Source organism: Lepidochelys olivacea (assembly GCF_965140295.1).
Source record: "Lepidochelys olivacea isolate rLepOli2 genome assembly, chromosome: 1".
In the NCBI taxonomy this organism is placed as follows: Eukaryota; Metazoa; Chordata; order Testudines; family Cheloniidae; genus Lepidochelys; species Lepidochelys olivacea.
The window spans coordinates 290421512-290441525 of NC_140411.1; the positions used below are offsets into that span (position 1 = coordinate 290421512).

Sequence of the window (20014 nt, forward strand, 5' to 3'; positions counted from 1 at the left end):
TAAAATTGCTAGCCTTCGTAATTGTGAAGATAATCTTCTAAATATAAACATAGATGGGCTTCCTGACTCTATGAAAGGACCATCTGAAGTGATGGCTCCAAGAGGTAAGAACTCTCCTATCTCACTGAAGGGTTAATGCTGAAGTCATGACTATTTTGCAACTGATCATTTTAGCAACTTGCATAGAGAAGGGAGTGGAAGGGACTTGCCTTTGGGAGAGAAATGCACAGAGAAGAAAGGCAAGTAATGGGAGAAGATAGTTGGTTTGGGAGGCAGAGGGACAATGAGCAGGAACAGGAATCATCCTGAAGGTGAGCAAATTTTCCCATTGGGTGATAAGCAGGGACAAGAAGATACTGGACGAACAATACTTAGAAATTTGGTTACTACACAGAGATCATAATCTACCCAAGCAATTTATTCAGTCCTCTCTCTCACTTATACCAACAGGAGATAAAACTATATACTACCCTTCAATCTGTAGTCTAAATTTATACCCTGGTGGACCTTGCTTCAGCACTCTCATCACTGTTAGCACCAATTAGGTTTCCTCAAGGAGGGCCTCATTGGTCACAGGTGTGCCTGGTAACTGGGGTTAAAAGAGCACAAGAAAAAGGTTCTGGAAGAGGAAAGGAGAGAGAGAAGCGGCTAGGGGAGCCTTCTAGGGGAGTTCTCTGAGTAGAGGCACTTCAATCCAACCCTTGTCAGGAGAGAGGCCAGAAAGCTGGAAAACAGTGCAAAGGTGTCAATGCACTGATCTGTATTGGTGGAAGGACAGACACTGTAAATAAAGTATATGCCAACGTTATCAATAAGAAGGTCTCAGAGTGGTCTGCGTTTGTGGAAGAGGCAGGAGTATGATAGGCATGTCCTGTCACAGCACCAAAAAATAGCTGTAACTCATTGTTTGCTGGTCAACTTTAATGCTGAGCAACAGCTCACAAAAAACTTGACTTTAGGACATTAACACCTCTTTTAACGAGAGAGAGGATCACTAGCCAAGACCCAAGGGTTTTCATCAAACTTCCAGAAATGTCACGGAACCTTTCTGCTGGCTGTTCAGGTGGCAATTAGAGGACATGCCAAACAACGCATTGTACAAAAAACAATTTTTCAAGTTTAAAATATTTTCATTTAGTGTATTTAGAATGTTGGCCCCTTGCATGAAACAATTTTAAAACATAAAATAAGATGAAGGGAGAAAAGGCAAATGTATACACACTATAAACCTTTAGACTCAAAACATTGTCTTACCTGGTTAAATGTTTTGAATAGTGCTGACAACAGAGTTCATTTATTAGATCACAATCTTGCCTACAAACATGAAAGAGGCACAATGTTACCAACAGAAGGCATGTACAAAAAATAATGGACATTTATCTAGAAACAAGTGTGTTCAAACTGAAAGAGGACACGTATTTAGCAATGACAATCTTCTACTGACCATTACAAAAAGCATTTGAGTTCAGAAGATGCTGCTGCAAAAAGAACAGTTTTGTTTTATTTTAATTCCAGAAGTTGTAAGGCAAGCAGCTTGCAAAAAGTATACCTAGGTAAACTGGGTTTGCTTCCAAGACAGCACAGCAAAACAAGAATTAGTATATTCAGGTATTAGTGCTCGTCTGTCCATAGACTCTTTGGAACTAAAAGGAGTCCAGCATTTTCATGTTTCTTTTCTGGAAACTTGGAGGTCTTAAGAACTCTTAAAATCTTGTCATTGCAGATTATGTTCCCACAAGATTTGCTAAATAGTACATTTAAATGGAGCTTAATCAAGAACAGTGTGGTAGAATTTAGAGGACTCAGGTCTGATGATAAATATTCTGAAAGATCCTCTTCAAAGCTGACCAGAAAATTAAAAACAAACAACTTCAGAGCCACTTCGTGTTCACAATATAAATAAAATATAGGTAAAATATCCAGAAATCACTACTAATGTTTTAGAATTTGGGGTTTTTACAACTCCAAATTCTGCCCCTCCCCCAAGAAAAGCATCAGAAGATGATCAATTTTCTTTACAATTTAATGCTGCAGGCTTGGTTCCTATTGGATATTAGATCAACAATTTCTCTTATTACATGGTTTACATTAGAGGATCGCAAAGCATTTTACAAATAATCAATTTAGCTTCAAAGCACTCCTGTGAGAGTCAGGCAGATATTATCCCATTTTTGGAGATTAAATAACTAGCACAATGTCACACAAAAAATCTGAGGCAAAGTCAGAAATACAGCCTCTCAACTATTGATTTTGTGTCTCATTTGCACTAGGCAAAAAGTTTTGGAGGTTGGAGGGGGCTTTTAAATTACCAGCCACCTAGATACTAACGCAGTCTGGAAATAAGTAAAAATGCAATTGCAATCTGAAGAAACGTGCACAGGCAATGAACTAATCTTAGGAGCAACAGACCTGGCTGAAAAGACAAATAAGGCCATGACCCCTTGCAACAGCATTCCCACTGTAGATTACCTTGTGTGGTACAATGAATACTCCAGTAATTATTTGGAAAATTAAAATTACAAAATGATAAATATTTTGTAATGTAATATGGACAATTGAAAAACTGAGATATGGGTGCGTAAGAGACAATTAAGCTTGTAGAGAATTATTATTTGCTTGGCACTAGAACAGCTTAACAACGTTAACATGAGACTAGATTGTGAAGAAAAATAGATCATAAGGAATTTAGAAGACCAAGAATCATCTTAATTAGCTTATAAAGCTGGTCAAAAGGTACAAGCTGGGAGTCAGAAACTGAATAAGGAACGCTATTCCAATTCAAGTCTGAAAGACAGCTTGTTATCACTCATGTGGCATGTGAAATGTTGATGTCTACTGGCATGTGAAATGTTGATGTCCTCAAAGCACCCTGAGCAGAGAGCTACTTGTCCCCAGGATGAACATGAACATCCATGTGGATAGTTTCTGGCAAAGTACATAGTGCAAAAGGAACCACATAAATTAGCAGTAGAAAACTAAGCTATCAACATTCCATATTAAAAAAATAAATCTAAGCCAGAGAGAGAAGATAACTGGCCTATTTTCGCCAGTACCACCTCCAGTCTCTTTTACTCTGTTTTTAGAACAAAGATGCTAGCAAGAGTTCTTTCAAAGTCTGCACACATGCTTTGATACCTTCTGAAAGCAATGAACTGTGATTGTTTGGCATCTTGTAGTCCAGGTCCTTTTTCAAGTAAAGTTTTTATGGCAGTTTGCAAATCTGATAATGGACAAAGAAAATTAAGTGTGTAGAACAATAAATAATTTAAGAGAAAAAAATACAATTCAATATGAAAACAGAATTTGCTTATTTAACCTGCTTCAATTCCCCAGTGTGCTAAATTTTGGTTACCTGAAATAGGAAGCTTCATTTAAACAAAAATAAATAAATAAAATAACAATTGTGGCAAGCAATGCAGATGTCCCATATCTCAAATCTGGGGGACGATGGTGCTGAAAAAGACATGGGAAAAACCTCTTGCTCCCCTAGGCTACATGGCTTTTTACAATATATTCCCCCCATTAAAAGAAAATAAACCTCTGGAGTTATCCTTTGACTGGACAGTTTATCGGGGATTTAAGTATTACATTTTGGAAAAAAAAGCCCTAAAACTAGACGTTTGAACTTTGTAACATAGCCCATATGAAAATAAATGTAAGTGTTCTGTCCACTGAATAACTTTCTTAAGAAACTGGAACACATTAATACCATGACAATTACTTTCCTTTCCCCATATTATATTTGGGGGTGGGGTTAGGAGGTCTTTAAAAAGAAACCCAAAACAAACCATAAGTGTTATCACTACAGTTGTATTTTGCTATATGTAAAATATTTCAAAGGCTAACAAACAAAAGACCCTAAAAATAAAAAAAATGAACGCTGTTGACAAACAGGATGGAAGCAAAATCTAGAGTTGATGGCCTTGCCACCAGCTCCCCAAAAAAACTAACCCATGGTCCTGTCAGATCAAGCACCTATCCTCTAGAAATCCAGCCTCATTTAAAGTTCTCTCAAATTGGCTCCTGATAATAGTGATAAACTTTTGAAAACAGTGGTCTTAAGCTATAGAGCCTTCTGCACCATTCCCATCACAACTACCTGGTGCCATGGTACCCCTTACAGTAATTTGATATAAATAACTATTTATCCATTTAATTGGGTTTTTTTAAACTGCTGTACATGCATTTAATTCCTGAAGGGTAAGCTCGTAAGTCAGAAGATAAATAACTGAAAATCTAATTTCATATAATTTAGACCAATTCAAATTTACTGAAATGGTTCATTCCTGCAATATAGTACATAAAACTGATTTTATGTCAGTTAAATATGTTACACTTTGCAAAAGGAAAAAATGAGAGTTTTTGCAATATTAACAAATTGTTAACTGAGTATACAAACATACAGTGAGCACCATGTCCAGAAGGCAAAACAACATAAATAAATTTCTTCTCGGGGCTTGGCATTGTCAACGTTTCACTCCAATCACAGACTTTGATCATTGAGTCAAACTCTGGGAATTTTCGCTGAGAGATTCTTAACCACAAAAAAAAAGACAAAAATAGTTTAATACTAAAGCATTCTAGCTGTGCAGCTCCACCGTTTGCATCACAGTTAAGTTTACTTATACAATTTTATGGATAACTCCTTTAACCTCTATAAAATATAGACAAATGGTAATCAAATTTTTTTTTTGTCAAGATTCAAATTTCTTGGTCAAGGTATAGTCAAGGTCCAGACTCCAGAGAAAAATAATATAAAAACAACAATTATAACAATAAGTAAATAAAAAGATTTTGTGATCCATTCAAAAGCGTCCAGCTGTCTGGATTTGGCCTGAGGTCCACCTATTGACTACCCCAATATAGACAATGAAAAAGCTTTTGATCATAACTAAAAATCACAGTAAAGTATTAGTATTTCTTTAATTTCTAAATCCTGCAATGCTGCAATTGTTATTTAGTAACCAGATAGTGTCCTGGTGTGGGAAGTCAGAATACTACAGAAGAAAACACACTAATTGGCAGCGGTAAATTTTGTGAATAACTGGCTACAGCACTTGATTCTCTATAAGGGCCCAGTCCTGAAAGTTTCAGAGTGCCCTGAACTGTTAAAGTCAAAGAGTGAAGAGGACACTCAACCCCTTGCATGACAGGGCCCCAAGACCTCAATTTTTCAAACACTTAGGCATGTTCTTTATTTTAAGAACATGAGTAGTCACACTGAAATCAACAGGATTACTTGTTTGCTGAAAGTTACGCACAAGCTTAAAGTATTCACGTGTTCAGAGCCTAAGTCAATAAAATGAATGACAATATTAAATGTTCGCAAAAAGGAGTACTTGTGGCACCTTAGAGACTAACCAATTTATCTGAGCATAAGCTTTCGTGAGCTACAGCTTACTTCATTGGATGCATACTGTGGAAAGTACAGAAGATCTTTTTATACACACACAGCATGAAAAAATGGGCGTTTACCACTACAAAAGGTTCTCTCTCCCCCCACCCCACTCTCCTGCTGGTAATAGCTTATCTAAAGTGACCACTCTCCTTACAGTGTGTATGATAATCAAGTTGGGCCATTTCCTTGGATACAATTAACTTAGGCTTGAATAGAGACTGGGAGTGGCTAAGTCATTATGCAAGGTAACCTATTTCCCCTTGTTTTTTCCTACCTCCCCCCCAGACGTTCTTGTTAAACCCTAGATTTGTGCTGGAATTGGCCCACCTTGATTATCATACACATTGTAAGGAGAGTGATCACTTTAGATAAGCTATTACCAGCAGGAGAGTGGGGTAGGGGGAGAGAAAACCTTTTGTAGTGGTAAACACTCATTTTTTCATGCTTTGTGTGTATAAAAAGATCTTCTGTACTTTCCACAGTATGCATCCGATGAAGTGAGCTGTAGCTCACGAAAGCTTATGCTCAAATAAATTGGTTAGTCTCTAAGGTGCCACAAGTACTCTTTTCTTTTTGCGAATACAGACCAACACGGCTGTTACTCTGAAACCTGTCAATATTAAATGTTGAGTGTTAAGGGAAAAAATTAAAGAAAAAACTTATACTTAAGCAGAAAGATATGGTTACATGGGTCTAATAACCTAAATATTAGTTGTATTTTAGTCAATTCTTAGAAGTTGCCATTTGTTGCATTTATCATTAGGATGGATTGATTTATTATTTAAAAAAAGTGTTGTAAATCAGCATTTAAATAATCGATTTTAATCTTGTTTTATATTTGAACTTTTTAATTACTTTCCTAAAGAAGAGGTCATTCTCATTGCTTGGTATAACAAATAAAACACTGATTTGCAACTCCAGTAGACCCTCAGAGTTATGAGCATCAGAGTTACAAACTGACCAGGCAACTACATACCTCATTTGGAACCGGAAGTACACAATCAGGTAGCAGCAGACAAGACCCAAAAAAAGCAAATACAGCGTAGTACTGTGTTACATGTAAAAATAAAAAGGGGGGGGGGGGAAGGGCAGCATTTTTCTTTTTCATAGTAAAGTTTCAAAGCTGTATTAGTGAATGCTCAGTTGTAAACTTTTGAAAGAACCACCATAATGTCATATTCAGAGTTACAAACAACCTCCATTCCTGAGGTATTCGTATTTCTAATGTTCTACGGTAAATATATATACCCTTTTTATACTACATTTGGCACTTATTTTTGTTAACGAGGAAGATATAGTGTATTTATTTAAGCAATTATACATCTCAATGTACAATTACTCAGATTCTTAATTTTTAAATTTCTTATGTTAGAAAATGGTGAACGACAAATGTCTTATTTGCTATAGGATAATTTTTTACTTGGTATTTATGTCAATCTGCATTTGAATGGACATTAGAATTAAAAATGCACAAAAACAGCATTTTAAAATGGTTATTAGTTAAAGAAAAACTGTTGCTGGATAAAAGTTGCTGGATACATCAGAAAAAAAGGTTTACCAAAACAGTTTTAAATTCAAAATATAACTGATTATACAAAGGAGGAATTAACTGTAATTAGTGAATTGATTGTTTGTGGTCAACAGGGGCCATTTTTGAGCCAAAATCTTGTCTATGCCTTATCAACTCAATAGCACTAGTTGCTGTCTGTCTGTAAAGTGATAACTTTTGAATGCCACATATGATCAATTCGAAAATTTCAGTGAATATTCTAGGCATAATATGCAATAATCCTATCGATTTTTGGAAAATTGGAAAACTGAAAGGGGAAAAAATAAGATGACACATGGAGCTCTTGCCATCTGGTGAGCATAGCCCCTGCTTCAAGCACCTCTGCAACTGTCTATAACTCAAAGAACTGGTTGAGGGCACCATTAAAGCTTTCCAGCATAACAATACTCAACTTCTCTCTGCACATTCTCCCAACATGTTGACACCTAAATTCAGGCAATAGAAGACGAGGAGAATGGTGGGGGCATGCACACAGCCCCTAGCATGGGGGGGAAGAAAGGGAGACCCTGGTATGTGAAGGAGGAGGGAATGAGGCACAAAGACCCTTGTAGTGAGAGGAGGAAATTGGAGGATCCTGGCACGTGACAGGGAGAGACAGAGCCCAGGCATAGGGGGAAAGGGCCACAGAGCCCCAGCTATGGTGGAGAAGTTGCAAGGATTTCCTGAAAGAGGGGAGTGCGAAAGTGGCACACAAACAGCTTGTGGGCTACAATGGAGGGATGCAAAAAGCCCCTGATGAGTGCAATAAGCTTAGCCCGCACAAGATACAAAACGTGAACCCTGCATAAAGATATTTAGGTCCCTAAAGATGCAGATAGACACTTCTGAAAATCCCACTGGGAGCCTAACTTCAGGTGCTTTTGAAAATCTCTCTAGTCCCCTATCTGCATGTTAAAGTGCCTAAATACCTTTCAAAATCTAGCCCTATCAACTTCACATTTGTAGAATTAGTAGAGCTCATTCTCACATGTTTTTTATTCATAGATTAGAAAAGACAAGGTTGGTTTCCTCTTCCATTGGTTTTTTTATTCCCAGTCAGTTTTTCAACTTTGAATTAGCTAGACCAAATAAAGAAAATATTGTCTTTGCACCTGCTAGCTAACTGAAACCAAAAGTAGTAAAGGAAAAGCTTTTCTTCACAACAAAAACTGAAAGTACTGATATTTGGAAAAATGTAATTACCAGCATTCGCTCCTTGGGTTACCATCTGATCACACAAACCCAAATGCTCTTACCCCGCTCCTGCCCTTTGCCTCACCCCTTCTCCAAGGACCTGCCCTGCTCACTCCATCCCATCTCCCTCTATTGCTCGCTCTCTCCCACCCACCTCGGGCAGAGGTTTGGAGTGTGGTAGGGGATGTGGGCTCTGTGCTGGAGCCGAGGGGGTTGGAATGTGGGAGGGGGCTCAGCTGAGCCTGGGGCAGAGGTTTGGGGTGCAGGGTCCAGAAGGGAGCTCAGAGCTGGGTCAAGTGATTGGGGTGCTGAAGGGAGTGAGGGGTGCGATCTCTGGGAGGAAGTTTGGGTGCAGGAGGGGACTCAGGGCTGGAGCAAGGGGTTGGGGTGCAGGCAGCTCCTGGTTGCACTGGCCCCGCGCTGCTCCCAGAAGTGGCTGGGATGTCCCTGCCCTGCGCACTGCCCATGCCCTGAGCGCCAATTCCACAGATCCCATTGGCCAGGAACTATGGCCAATGGGAGCAGAGACTGCCTAGCCCCGCTGCACCACCAACTGGGAGCTGCCAGAGGTAAGCGGGGCCAGGAGGCTCCACACACTACCCCACCCGCACGCCACTCCCAGAAGCGGGCAGCATGTCCCTGCGGCCCCTATGCGGCTGCCCCCGCAGCTCCCATTGCCCACAGTTCCTGGCCAATGAAAGCTGTGGAGTCAGCACTTGGGGCGCGGGCAGCACATGGAGACCCCTGCCCCCCCTCAGGGGCCACAGGAACATGCTGGCCCCTTCTGGGAGCAGCGCAGGGCCAGGGCAGGCAGGCAGCCTTAGCCCTGGGCCCCCGCTGCGTCGCCAGACTTTTAGCAGCCTAAAATCTCCCAGTTTGGCTGCAGTAGACTCCAGGAGATAGAGCCCAATTCCGGGAGACTCGTGGCAAAACCGGGAGGGTTGGCAACCTTATTCACTCCATTTGTAAAGACTAGAAATAACAGATACTTACTGCAATACCCTGTGGCATATTAATAAAGCATGAATTGAAAGTTAAAGATGTTTCCCTGCCCCAATTCTGTATATAGTTAAAAGAGCAGGCAACCTGTAACCCATTAACATTTGAGGAGGGTTGAGTGCTACAACATATTATTTTAATTAAATTATTTTAACAGATAATAAATTTAGGCCTGATCATAGGTTGTCATCACTGCAAATTTCATTTGTAAACAGGTTTATTTTAAGATGACAAATGTCTTTCAATTAAATTTGAAAGTTTTTTCTTTTTAAGTCATTGATTTTATCCACCCTGTTTATAAATGGTAGTTTACCACAAATCCATGATAAAGGTATAATTGCAAATGAAAGGTCAGAATAAAGACAAGTGTACTGACCATGTTTATCAAATTTCATACAGCAATTCAAAACTAGTTGCAAACAAAACCTTCACTCTGCAAGCTGCTCCTGAGGATAGAGGGGTCCCCCTGCACAGAGCAGTTTGCAGAATCAAGGCCTATGGCATGTTAGGGTCTATAAGGGACTGTTTCAGGCAGCAGGCAGAGAGAGAATCTGATCAAAATTATTTGACTATTGGGTAATGTAATCAAAATCACTAAAGGATGTAAGGGGTTTCTATTGGAACTTAACTTGGCTGCTCCTGGTTGTGTCTAGTTGTACAAGGTGTAATCGAGGTACAGTTGTGTAAAAAGAGTAATCACAGTGCAAGGGATGTTAGGCAAAAGAATTGTGTGTGCGCGCACAGGTAAAAGAAAAGGAAAAGGGGAGGAATGATGGGAACACTGAGCCTTGGGATGGCTCTGGGGGATTAGATTGTTGCTTTGGTGGGTGTGCATGAAAACTCTGTGGGCATGGGGGAGGCAGTTACACCTTGTGTAAAATTAATATGGCTAATATAATGTTATGGAGGTTAAACTATATGGAAGGAATGTGCACTTTCCCAGGACATGTGCAGTGTATATTGGAGAAGGGGTAAAAGAAATGCAAAACAAAACATGGTACTTCATTAAAATCCATATAGGGCTCCAAAAGGAGCCACAATAGGTTGTGCTTTCTTTTTCAGATCTGTTTGTTTTGGAGCAGGAGATGAAAGTGGAAAGTAATCAGAACGCTAGTGGAAGTGGAATGTTTCCCTTTTAAGACACTCTCTAAACGGCTAACAGCTTTGGATCCAGAAGCAAGCTAGTAAGCCTCTGTGTAAATGCAAATTACTTAGCTGATGGGCACAAAGGAGCTGCAAATAACGAATACATCTGGTCAGCAAACAAGCTACTGGAAGACTCAGATTAAGGCCCTCCAGGAAAGGGAGGTGAAAAAAACAAGTCAAGCCTGAAAATAAAGAGGACAGGTTAACCTTAAGGGGTGTGTGTGTGTGTGCATACAGTGCTAAAATCTGAAGCTGTGTCTCAGCTATTACCTGAGAATAAACTTAAAGCTTGGTACAGCAGAGAAACTATTGCAAACATGGCCTGTTGTACAAGAGGGGAAACTGAGGTACACCACCTCATGAATTTCATAAATGACCAGTGAGTGGGGTAATTCACTAGCCTGATTATAGAACAAAATAAGGACAGCCTGGAAGTAATTCTTCTGTTTTTCCTGCTATTAGCAAGGAAATTTGTAAAAGAAAGTTGGTATTATTATTATTATTATGCAATAGTCTGTCCCCACCAGGATGGTGGAAATTGTTTCTTTTCTTTTTCAGACACTCTACAAGCAAGCTGGCACCAGCGGAAGAATAACTCAGAATACCATGGATCTATGTTTTGTGGCGTTTGTCTGTGGTGTTTGTCTTGTTGCTAGCATTGTTGTGTTTTAATGAACAGAAAACCTCATGATGTGGGTGGGGGATGGCTTCAAAAGGCTGACCTGGGGGGGGGGGGGGAAGATGTGTATGGGAATGCAAAATGCTCAACTAGGAGGCCAGCACCTGTGTAATAGCTACCGTGGTATCTGGAAATGGAATGGCAACTAAGGTGGCCCCCACAAGCCCTATGGAACTAATGAGGAGGGGAGGAGCTCACTGGGAATCAATGGAGGGGTGTGTAAAATAGTGTAAATCAATAGAAGATGTTTGGATGTGCCCCTCTCCTGTGACTATAGAGGAGCAAGATCAATAGCCTATGCTAGGGGTGGACAATTAGGTGTACTGTGTATAAGGTGTTTTGCTGGGAATGTACATATTACTGGGGGCACAATTATACCAGCCCATAACCAAACTACACACATTTACATGCTGCTGTCTGGACTTTGGTGCACAAATGGATCTGTGAATCTTATTGCTGTGAATAATCAAACCAGGGCATACTGCCTGATTCCATACCAAGTGGTCAAGCTGGTTTGGACAATATCCCATTTCTCTGTGAACATTCAATGGACTTATGATATGGAACAAAAGCATGCAAAACTTGCAGGAGCAGCTTGTTGCAACTACCAGCAACTGGACACACAAGATCGTGACCTCGTCGAAGGAGGAGAGGCAGTGTTTTGGGAGTGTCTCGGATGTTGGACCATACTGCAGTGGTCAGGACTCAGTGTTGCTGTGGATTTTGTATTGGTAACTGTACTTATGTTACGTTGCATATGGAGATAATCTATAGGTAATGTAGTAAGCCCTCCAAACCCTACAGTGTACTAGACAACCCGGACCCAACCTTCTCGGGCCTGCTATAATGGGAAGTCTGGAACACTAATTGGAATAGGTGTGGTATGCCCGTATGAGAGAAGGTGCAGGGCACTATACTACACAAGGGGCAGTGGGACAGATGGAATATCGACACCTTCCACCTTGATGCCTGGCCCTATCAGGAAATGTGTCGCCATATGTCCTATACTTTTCCAGGGGTACCTGGGCAGGAGGATCCCAAAAGAAAAAGAAAAAGAAAAAAAAAAAGGGGGTGGAGTGTTAGGATATAGATATTCAGGTCTGTCTGTAAAGGCCTATACTCTAAGAATTTAGGTGTATTCTTATCACTTGGCTAGTTATAGAGGTATAAAAGAAAGAATCAAAACCAGTGTCTGCTGGTGTAAGCGCCTTTTCTTACTGTGACAGTCTGAGGCCCTATTCTTAGGCTAAGGCCTTTGGCTAAGCAACAGAGGCAGCCATAAGCTGGGAAGCGAACGGTCACATCCTCACATTCCAAACTAGTCACATTGAAATAAGGTGCTATTGGGCTGTTAGGCACTATCAGGACAGGATTGTATTCCTATCACCTCCAGAGAAAGGGAAGTGCCTAGAAAATGTAAAAGGAAACTTAGTTTGATAGCATCCTGTCTGGCAAGAACTCACTTATCAATAGCTGGGATGTGAAATCCTCACTTCTGTATTGTCTTGTCATTATAGTTCCCACTTTGCTATTGACAGGTTTCAGAGAAGTGAACTGTAGCTCACGAAAGCTCATGCTCAAATAAATTGGTTAGTCTCTAAGGTGCCACAAGTACTCCTTCACTTTGCTATTGTTTGTCTGTATAATCTCTGTCTGGTTCTGTGATTGTTCCTGTCTGCTGTATAATTAATTTTGCTGGGTGTAAACTAATTAAGGTGGTGGGATAGAATTGGTTACATAATCATGTTACAATATGTTAGGATTGGTTAGTTAAATTTCAGGAAAATGATTGGTTAAGGTATAGCTAAGCAGAACTCAAGTTCTACTATATAATCTGTAGTCAATGAGGGAGGGCGTGGGTGTGTGGGTGGGGGAGATAGGAACAGGGAATGGGGGTGCGGAAACTGGAATCATGTTTTGCTAAAGGGGGAAATGGGAACAGGGAATGGGGGTAAGGAAATTGGAATAATGTTTGGCTAAGGGCAGGAATGGGAACAGGGACACAGGTGTAAGGCTCTGTGGTGTCAGAGCTGGGAAGGAGGATACTAAGGAAGGAAACTGGAATCATGCTTGCTGGAAGTTCACCCCAATAAACATCGAATTGTTTGCACCTTTGGACTTTGGGTATTGTTGCTCTCTGTTCATGCGAGAAGGACCAGGGAAGTAAGTGGGTGAAGGAATAAGCCCCCTAACATGGCACTGTGACTACTCATGTGCCTAAATGTTCACAGGATCAGGGCCTGCAAACACTAACTCACATGAATAGTCTCACTGAGATCAGTGTGACCAAATGTTATATTTATAAAGAGTGAACAAGAAAGTCTCCAATTTTGGTGGGTTCTTTTTATTTAATATGCATCTTTTATCATTCAAAAAAACTTTGCATACTTTACTCAATGTTTTTGTTCAAATTGCTCCTCGGTGTGCATATTTCAGCTGTAATTTCTTTTCCAGAGTTATAGGTTTATGAATATAAGAGATCTGCAACAGAAACACTGAGTCACAGAATTCTATTGTATGTCTCATTTTGCAGACTAAATAAAAAGGACTTCCATAAAAAAATTCCTCTAGCATATACAAAAAAATTCCTACCTTGTGGCATTGTCTACAATTAGCTGAGACTCAGCTCTGTGATTAGTTCTCAGTTCCACAGACCAGCCTCTAGATTTTAGACCCTCAAAAATATCAGCGAGCATGTTGCCAGGGTCAATGCTGGGTAACTGTCTAATATCACCTAAAGAGGAGAGAGATTAATAGCATTTGTGATCAGTGGTAACAGTGAACATAGTATCTGTGGGAAATATTCCAAAAATACAGTAGTGAAAAGAAATATGCACTTGACCTCCATTATAATATAAGACAGAGTTATCACATGCCTGCTCAATACAAATTATGCGAAATTATGCTTCTCTCCAAGAATCCCAAAATGGAATTTCTTTGAATCAGGTTTTTGCATAGTTCTAATTGTATTCCCTTCAGTATATAATACATTAAAATTATTGTTCAGAGCATGTTCTATATTCCCAATTCAAAAAGCCACTAGTACTTGATGACATGCCATCCTGTTAAGTCTCTTCTGTATGGTGAATGTCAACACTAAATCAGACTTGTCTATGGGAATTTATACATTTAAATCACGGCATTTGTTTTGGTGGGACAAAAATGCGATCTCCAAAAGTGGGCACAGGAGTACAAAATCCTAATTTCTTTTCATGCTACTTTGTTCTATTTGTTAGATTAAAAACAAGTTAGTTCCGGATCTGACTGGCTGAACTACCTTAAAAATCAAATATTTTACTTTTCTTCTGTCGAGTTCATATGCTGTCAACATTCTCTTTCAAGCGGGAGAATTGAGGGAACTGAGGGAAAAAACTTACTAACAACAAGATGTGTTATTTTGGTTGTTGAAAAATCTAAAGGAAAGTAAGTGGTGAAAGCCTCATTATCGAATACTTTTAGAACTAGACAAAACACTAGGAGATAGAAAATAATTACATCCTCCAGCCTACCACCCTGCCAGTGCAGGATTATTCTCTATTGTCCATCTCATCTATGATTTTATGGCAAGAGTAGCAAAATCTATGAAACAGAACATGCCTTTCAGGTGGCCCTAGAGATTACAGCCTCATCAGTTTACCTGTGATCATATCATACCTCTACTGGATTTCTTTCCACTAATTATTTTCAAACTACTACGCTTTATAAAACACATAACACACAGCAAGCTCTCTCACATATTGCATAACTCAGGAAATAATTTTCAAATTATACTAAATTTACACTATTGCTCCTCACTTACCAAGAATAATAAGCTTGGCAAGTTGAGCGTGGTCACACAGCAATTTTAAAACTGAACTAAGCGTTTGTACAGGTACTAAGCTCCCTTCATCCACAACCAGAACTGTCACAGTAGAAAACTTCCATGGCATTTGTCCGTCTTTTAACCTCCATGAATAAAAACTGTAGATGACCTAGAAACCAATCAAAATAAATAATTTAACTTCCATTCAAGAAACAACTGAAGTTATCAAATTTAAATAACTTCCTTATAACAAGTAAAATGTGGGATCTTCCATGCTGTATGTACTACAGCCATCATCTCAGTTTACATGATGAAACTGAATCATTACAGGTTCAAAAGGTTCAATCCTACTCTCCAATAATCACGTGCACACCTCCAGAGCACATTTTTAGCAGAGAAGAATCAACTAAAACTGTTTATAGAGAGGCATATACAAGAACATCCTCAAATATAGAGCCCTAAAACAAAAGGAGGTCAGCTGGCTTTCTCTTGATAATTTCTAGATTTGAAAATTGGAGACTAGTGGAAGGGCATATGAAGTGGAAGATCCTCAACTATGTAATTCACTTATTGCACTGGTCTGATATAACAGAGTCTGCTATCCTTTTGGGCAAAGAGCATCTATTTTCTTGATAAGAAAGGTGATTGGTAGACTAACAGTGTATTTGCTGGAGGCAAAGTTTGTGTTGTGCCTGATCTTTGTCAAGCCCAATTTAAAAACCTACAATAAATAGGAAAATATTACACATGGGGAATCCATCTCTCTTAATATCCATGGGATTTTGGTGTATTTTGGGCACTGGAGAGAGATCTGCCACACAGATGTCAAGACAGAATTTTGCCCTTAATTTTAAATACTATGGACTTTTCAGGATATATGGAATTGGTGACAAAAGCCATTTGAAAGCCCCTCATCATTTTTATGCCTCTAGAAGGTACCGTAACACACATTTAAAACAAAAGGCGACCAAAAATTGCAGCTGACATGATATAAAAAGTCAGACTTGTAAACTTTTGAAAAACAAGGTTGATTCCTAAATGTGGACAAGCTGTGCTTAAACACCATTATGAACAGTTAAAAGATTTATAAGAGGTTCAGTTAGCAATCTGATTATTGTACAAAATAAGAAGGACTATACTAAAAGATCTGTGGAGAGAGAATGCACAAATATTATATACCTGATGGAGAGTGTAAGCAGGAAGTTCAGTTTTCTCATTCAGCAGGCTAGCTGCTCTTCCTGTAGGTGCAGTAAGTAAAACATTTAAAAAGTTTTTTGTGCAAATGTTTTCCTGACAAAAATGATTAAAGGTATGCCATTCAGCAGATGCATCCAGGTCCTTTTCAAAATCATTACAAGCACTTGCCACTTCTTTTTCCACCTGCTGTAAATACTGAAAAAGGCAGCTAACTACAGTAGTCTTCCCACAACCCCCTTTTCCACTTATGATTGTCACTGGATTAGAACAAATCATTTCCACAGCTTTCATTTGATCTGGGTCCACTTCTGCTTCACTTGTAGTTTCTATGTCTGATACCTGTTCATTATAAAGAAAATCACTGTCACTGTTTTGTATATCTGGGGCATTATTGCCCTCCACTTGCTCTGTTTCAGGAGGCTGAGTATTATTTATTTTAATATCTCCATTTGCTTTTGATTTGGTGGTATCTTTAACATTAAGTACTTCTCTCACATCAACATGTAACTGCCATGGGTCATTGGTCATTAGATGATTTACAGAAAGTGCAATGTCTTTTTCAGATTTGTAAAGATGAGAAAGAAATACCAGTTTCTTCTCACCGGTCACTATCTTCTCATCTTTCATAAATTTCAAGGATTGCCAGGCATGTTCAATGGACATATCTTTAGAAACCAAAGAGGTCAAAATGTCTTGTTCTTCATAGGTATGCCCCATTTCTCTACATCTTTGCTTGAGCTTATTGTATATTATTAATGCATTCTTCTGCAATTCAGGAATCTTCCCAAGGAGATGATCACACTGACAGAAGGCTTCCCAAGTTGCCTCACAATTGGAAAGGTTCAGTTCTGTGTAGGTTATCTTCCCACCAAAAAGGGAAAAAAGTTTAAATTATTCCACAAGATATTGGTATGTAACTGCAGAACTAATGCTTTTGTCAATAAATACAAATTTATAATTCAGAAGATATGAAGTATAGACAATACGTAAATTTTAACAAGTTCTAGCTATACTACCTTCTCAAACCAAACAAAGCAAGGAATTTCAAAGCAAGAGGGGGCTTGATCAATCCCATCTGTCATTTTGTTGTAGAAAACTGAACCATTGTACAAAAAAATTACTAACAGAAATTGGGTACTAGAAAAGAGGCTTGTATCAAATCTGTATTCTACCCAAACTATCACCAAGCCGAATAAAAGAGCAAACTGCTACAGAATAATACAATACATGTGATAATATTTGAGTGCATGTGTACACATTATAGCACACATGCAAATAAGATCTCATTTGCTGCAATATATTGATTGTGAATTAAAACCACTTCATCCTACTTTGCCATTTTCCTTCCTTTCGGTGGGCTTACATCTATTGCTTTAATATTTTTCCCCTTTCTTCTTATAGAGCAAACAAAGATTTAGGAAAAGTGGATTACTTATAAACTTTGGGATTATTTTATTTGCACTCAAATGGGACTGGACATCCTAATAAGTCATATCCTCATTGCAAAAGCTGACTTCACTTTAAGGACCAATAGCCTGTAAGAAAGAGTTCACAAAACAGCCATTTTGAAATTACAGACTAGACAATGGTAAAACAGTGATCGAGAATCAAATTGTTTCCGTTTTGAGATCTTTGTAAACACACCTCCACAAAAAAGTAAGCATTGACCTCTCAAATTATTTTACATATAAAAGTGTTCTAAAAGCATATTATAAAGTTACCTGGAAAAATTTTAAAAAGGGAACAGTAGTAAATTAAATTTAAAAAGAAAATTAAGATTACATCTCCACAGTAAAATGTCAAGGTGACTGCTCCATTGATTCCTGACATGTACACACCAGCTCTGCAGAGTCTGTTCAATGACATGCAATTAAACAGATTTAGTGGAGCTTCAGTCAAAAAGAGAGGAGACTGAGAAAAAGCTACTAACAGATGAAAAATAATGGTAAAGACTGTAAAAAAAAATAATTTTAAAAAATCCTTTGTTTCTCATTACCATCGTCCCTTCCAGAATTATTTTATTTCTTGTAGTTTAGTGCTGGCCTATTGCTATTTAAAAGAAAATTTACAATACCATAATGTTATTTCAACTGAATACCAAGCCAATACTGTATTGATCTCTCAATACCAAATTCACATTAAAAAAAACAAACAGTTAAGTATTAAAAAGTTGAAACTGTTTCACAAGACTTCGTTTAAGAAAAAGTCTACATCTTTAAAGAAATCTTAGCCTTCAAGAAGTCTGGAAATGCACAGTTTAGGTATCCTGCTGATTCCCAATTTACGTATAAGTCATTCATCATTATCACATTAACTTTCTTAGGCTTTGTGTAGACAGAATAGTTGCATAGTTACATACATTTAACTATGGCCTAGTCTACAGTACAAACTTAGGTTGGCTCAACTATATCACTCAAGGTTATGAAAATTTTCATACCCTGTGCAACATGGTTAAGCCAAACTAAGACGATGTCTACACTACAGACCTTACAGCAGCAAAGCTGTACTACGGCAGCTGCAAGGTTTCCCCATGTAGCTGCTCTATGCCAATGGGGGAGAGAGAGAGCACGCACACGCTCTCCTGTCAGCATAATTAAGCCACTCTCAACAAGCGGCAGCAGCTATGTCAGTGGGAGGCCGTCTCCTGCCAACATAGCGCTGTCCATACTAGCACTTTTGCCAGTGAAACGTACGTCCATTGTGGGTGTGTTTCCCCCCCCCCACCCCGATGGACAAAAGTTTTACTGACAAAAAAGTGGTAGGGCCAACATCCTTAGCACCAGGGTAGACATTGCTAGGTCAACAAAAGCTTTTGCCTCTCAGAGAAGCAGATCTACTACAGCAACAGAAGAACTGTTTCCATAGCTGTAGTAAGTGTCTACACGAACATGGTGTATCTGCAGCATTTCTTGCTTAGACATACCCTAAGCCACTGCAAACTTCTGTGAGAACACTTTCACTGTGGTTTAAGAGGAGCTTGCTTCAGTTTAAACTTAAACCAATTCCTAATCAATTTAAAGTGAACCAAAATATGCCTGTCTTAAACTGAAGTGCCCACATATCCATTTACACTGGTTTAGCTAGATCAGTTTTAAAACTACACCATTAAACAAACAGGTGAAACATTCTCTTTTAGACCTGCCCTTGCACTAGTCATTCAGCATTACATTTTGTCTCTTTAAATCACCAAATATATACATGCACACAGGTATTAAAATATGCATATTTTTTCTGAACCTGGAAGCTTTTATTCCCCCCTTTTAAATCTATAATTATTTGCTGCTGAAACATATGTAATGGACTACATAAACACACCAACATAGTATTTATTATTTTAACTAGTTATAACATGGTAGTGCCCAAATAAGAATACAGCCCCCACTGTGCTAAAAGGGCAAATACACAGGCTAACTTTGTTAACTCTTTGACTTGGACTAACCACAAATTAAAGCTGGTTGGAAAAATTCCAGCAAAACTTTGTCTAAACTTGCAGACTTGATTAAAATGTTTTACAGAAAGTTTGATTCTGACAAATTTCTGATGGAAACCTATCATCCAGCCAGATTTTGAAACTGAAGAGTTTCCTAGCAGTTCACACCCCCAGCTGTCCTGCAGCACGTCTGGTGGGCTGCTGGGGATCTGGGCTTCAAGGGTCTGCCACTCTGGGTCAGCCTGCAATGTGGACTGCCTCAGAGTCAAGAACCCCAAGGCTTTCAGGCTAATGGGTAACCCAAGCTGCCTGACTTCCAGGAATCTGGTGCTGGAGAAGATAACTACTGACATGACAACAAGAGTCTGGTCAGTTTCACTGCCGCTATTCAGTGAAACTAACAAGAATCACAATGTAAATTTCAGTCAACAGCATCCAGGGTCCCTGACAGAGGTGGGCAAACTACAGCCCGCGGGAGGTCCTGCCCAGCCTCTGAGCTCCCAGCCAGGGAGGCTAGCCCCAGCCACTCCCCCTCCCCCACAGCCACGCCGCCACACGGGCAGTGCTCTGGGCTGCAGGGCTGCACGCTCTTGCAGGGCAGAGCGGTGGCGTGTCTAGCT

The 20014-nt window shown here is 39.3% G+C and overlaps 1 protein-coding gene across 2 annotated transcripts in view; it reads right to left on the reverse strand.

Annotated features, from left to right (window-relative positions):
- Positions 1 to 20014, reverse strand: part of HELB (DNA helicase B) — a 38343-nt gene that overhangs the window by 4929 nt on the left and 13400 nt on the right. For both annotated transcript variants that reach the window (XM_084616402.1, XM_084616401.1), the window contains 6 exons: positions 15947 to 16825; positions 14765 to 14936; positions 13558 to 13699; positions 4404 to 4534; positions 3136 to 3220; positions 1255 to 1314 (listed from right to left, as the gene is read on the reverse strand). In XM_084616402.1, coding sequence (XP_084472528.1) covers positions 1255 to 1314; positions 3136 to 3220; positions 4404 to 4534; positions 13558 to 13699; positions 14765 to 14936; positions 15947 to 16825 — 1469 coding nt within the window. The remainder of the gene's footprint in view (positions 1 to 1254; positions 1315 to 3135; positions 3221 to 4403; positions 4535 to 13557; positions 13700 to 14764; positions 14937 to 15946; positions 16826 to 20014) is intronic.